General features: G+C 49.3%; 1 protein-coding gene across 1 annotated transcript in view; it reads right to left on the bottom strand.

Annotated features, from left to right (window-relative positions):
- fbn1 (fibrillin 1) overlaps nucleotides 1-2,500 on the bottom strand; it is a 62,295-nt gene that overhangs the window by 47,411 nt on the left and 12,384 nt on the right. The window contains exon 7 of the mRNA XM_079736786.1: nucleotides 906-1,103. Coding sequence (XP_079592912.1) covers nucleotides 906-1,103 — 198 coding nt within the window. The remainder of the gene's footprint in view (nucleotides 1-905; nucleotides 1,104-2,500) is intronic.

The raw sequence follows: 2,500 nt of genomic DNA, 5'->3' as shown, positions 1-2,500 counted from the left end.
CGTACATCTATAAAGACCTGATACCGTATATTCACGTGACTACATTCCAAAGCAGCAACAACATTTTTTTTCCCCTCTGCGCACCAGGCCCAGAGCAGAACCCGAAACAGGCGTTCGTAAGCCAGCGCTACACCCCCAGGAACAGTACGTTCCACCGGGGCTTGGCCCGGTTCACCTGGCTCCCCACCTCCTCTGCAGGTGGCTCTAAAGCTGTCTGGTACGGAGCAGACAGGGAGACGTCTGCCCGACCAGGAATGAGCTCCCCACACGTGGCAGCGCCACTGACCCGTGTTACCGTGTCTGACAGCCCCAGCGCAGTGTGCGTCTGTGGGCATTCCACACGCACGCAGGGGGGCACTGCCATCCACCCCAATCCAACCCAATTAGAGCTAATCCCCCGGCACTAGGAGGGTGGGCAAGGACACGGGGGGAAGGTGAAAGAGAGTAAGACGGAGGTAGATGTGAAAGATTGAGATGTATAATTTTAAACACATTAAAAAAGAACAAAAAGCCACTGAAGGACGGTGAAGTGAAGCTAAGCTAGGCGCTAGGTGGACTTGTTATATGATATGAAAATATATTGTATCTTATTGGGATTGGTTTTGTGTTCAAATTCTGGAGGAGATCAGGAGAAATCACCTTCAACTGTTAAAGATATAAAGATATCATACACAACTTCATATATCACCAAACATAAAATTCACATAAAACCACATTCAATCTTAACAACCTAAATCCAAACAGGACATCAACCCTTCCCTGGCCCCTCAGGCCTGAGGTGATGCAGGAGAGAAACAGACAAGACAGAGGTCAAGATAAACAAGATAACACCATGCAGATAAACGGAGAAGGTAGACACAAGGGTCCAGTGTGTGTGTGTGTGTTGGGGGGGGGGGGGTTCCTACCTTGGCATGCCCCGGTTCGATGGTTGGGTATGAAGCCTCTACGGCAGGGCTGAGGCTGCGCCGGACACATCTCACAGGGGTGACCCCAGGCCCGGCCCACCGTGGCACAGCAGAGGGTCTTGGTGCACACAATGCCCGTCAGCTGTCCCTGGCACATCTGGTTGCTCACCGAGGCAAAGCAGGGTCCGGTCCGGTAGTCTTCACGACACACAACCAAGGGAGGGAAAAACGGGGTCAATGCGTTTCCACAGACAAAGTGCATGAATGGAAAATAGACAGCCATTGGGAATACAAAAACCGATAAAACAACGTTGTGTGTAGAAAACATGTAGCGTGTTATTATGAGCTCAACTTGTTTTGCCCCACTGGAGAGGCTGAAACTAGTCCTCAAGAACTCTGGATTATTGCAGAGGACTCTTCTGTGGTTTGGACCCCGCCTGAACCCAGCAGCCCAGTGGAAGATACCAAATATTTTCCCGACTTGCAGCACTCAGGTGATGGTGATGGCACAAGTGGAATGCGTTTTTTTCGGAAACAGGCAACTAACTTGGCCACTAATAAGAGCCGGTTGAATGGCGCTGAGTGAGGGAAACCGACTTCCACTAAAGCCATGGCCACAGTAAATGATGCATGGAGAGGGTGCCCAACTCAACGTCACTTGCGAGAGACACATGTTTGTTTTCCCTCTGTGAGCCTACGTACATCTCTGTTGTAAATCAAGGATACTACACGGTGTGTTCTTTTCCCTACCTTTGAACCTTTTGAACATTGCACACTTTTGTTTGGTTTATGTGGCAAAGGAAGCTCTTTGAGGTATTTTAACAGCAACAATACATATAAATGTAGTCGAACACAAGACACATCACTCGCTAGTGAAAAGTTTACCTCTAGCCCCTATCTAGGTATGTGCTTGAATGTGTGTGTGTGTGTGTGTGTGTGTGTGTGTGTGTGTGTGTGTGTGTGTGTGTGTGTGTGTGTGTGTGGGTGCGTGCGTGCGTGCGTGCGTGTGTGTGAGTGTGTGTTTGAGTGTGTGTGCGGGTGGCTCTGCATTTATGCCACTGTGGTTTAGTTAGGTAGCTCAACGTGCATACAAACTGTGTGTGTGTGTGTGTGTGTGTGTGTGTGTGTGTGTGTGTGTGTGTGTGTGAGAGAGAGATAGACAAAGACAGAGATAGTAGAGAGGTCTGGAAAAGCTTTTAAAGCAATGTGGGCGGCCGCAGACACAAAGTAACAGACACTAAAAATTATGCAGCTGGGGGGGGGGGGGAAACACACACACAATCAGTACGAGCGTCCAGATACCAGTGTGCTGGTGCCCGTCTGCTGAGCATATGATGCATCCACCAGTCTGCTTCCTTTATCTGTGTTGTCCATGACCGAGAGGACAACTCCACATCTGTCCAATTGCGCTGCTTTTAAAATGGCTTCCCAGCTTCACACAATCTGGGGAATAGGTCATCATTCCTTAGACCAGCGTGGCTGACAGGGTGTGTCCGCAGCACCCAGTACGGTGTTTTGCGTTACCAGTCCCAGGGCTGCAGAATGTCAAGTAAGTCCGAAATATTAAATACGGATTGAGGAAAAAAACATTGTGT

Source organism: Pollachius pollachius, assembly GCF_949987615.1.
Source record: "Pollachius pollachius genome assembly, chromosome: 5".
Classification (NCBI taxonomy): domain Eukaryota; kingdom Metazoa; phylum Chordata; class Actinopteri; order Gadiformes; family Gadidae; genus Pollachius; species Pollachius pollachius.
The sequence above is the reverse complement of the archived record's forward strand: the minus strand, read 5'-3'. Positions and strand labels throughout refer to the sequence as shown.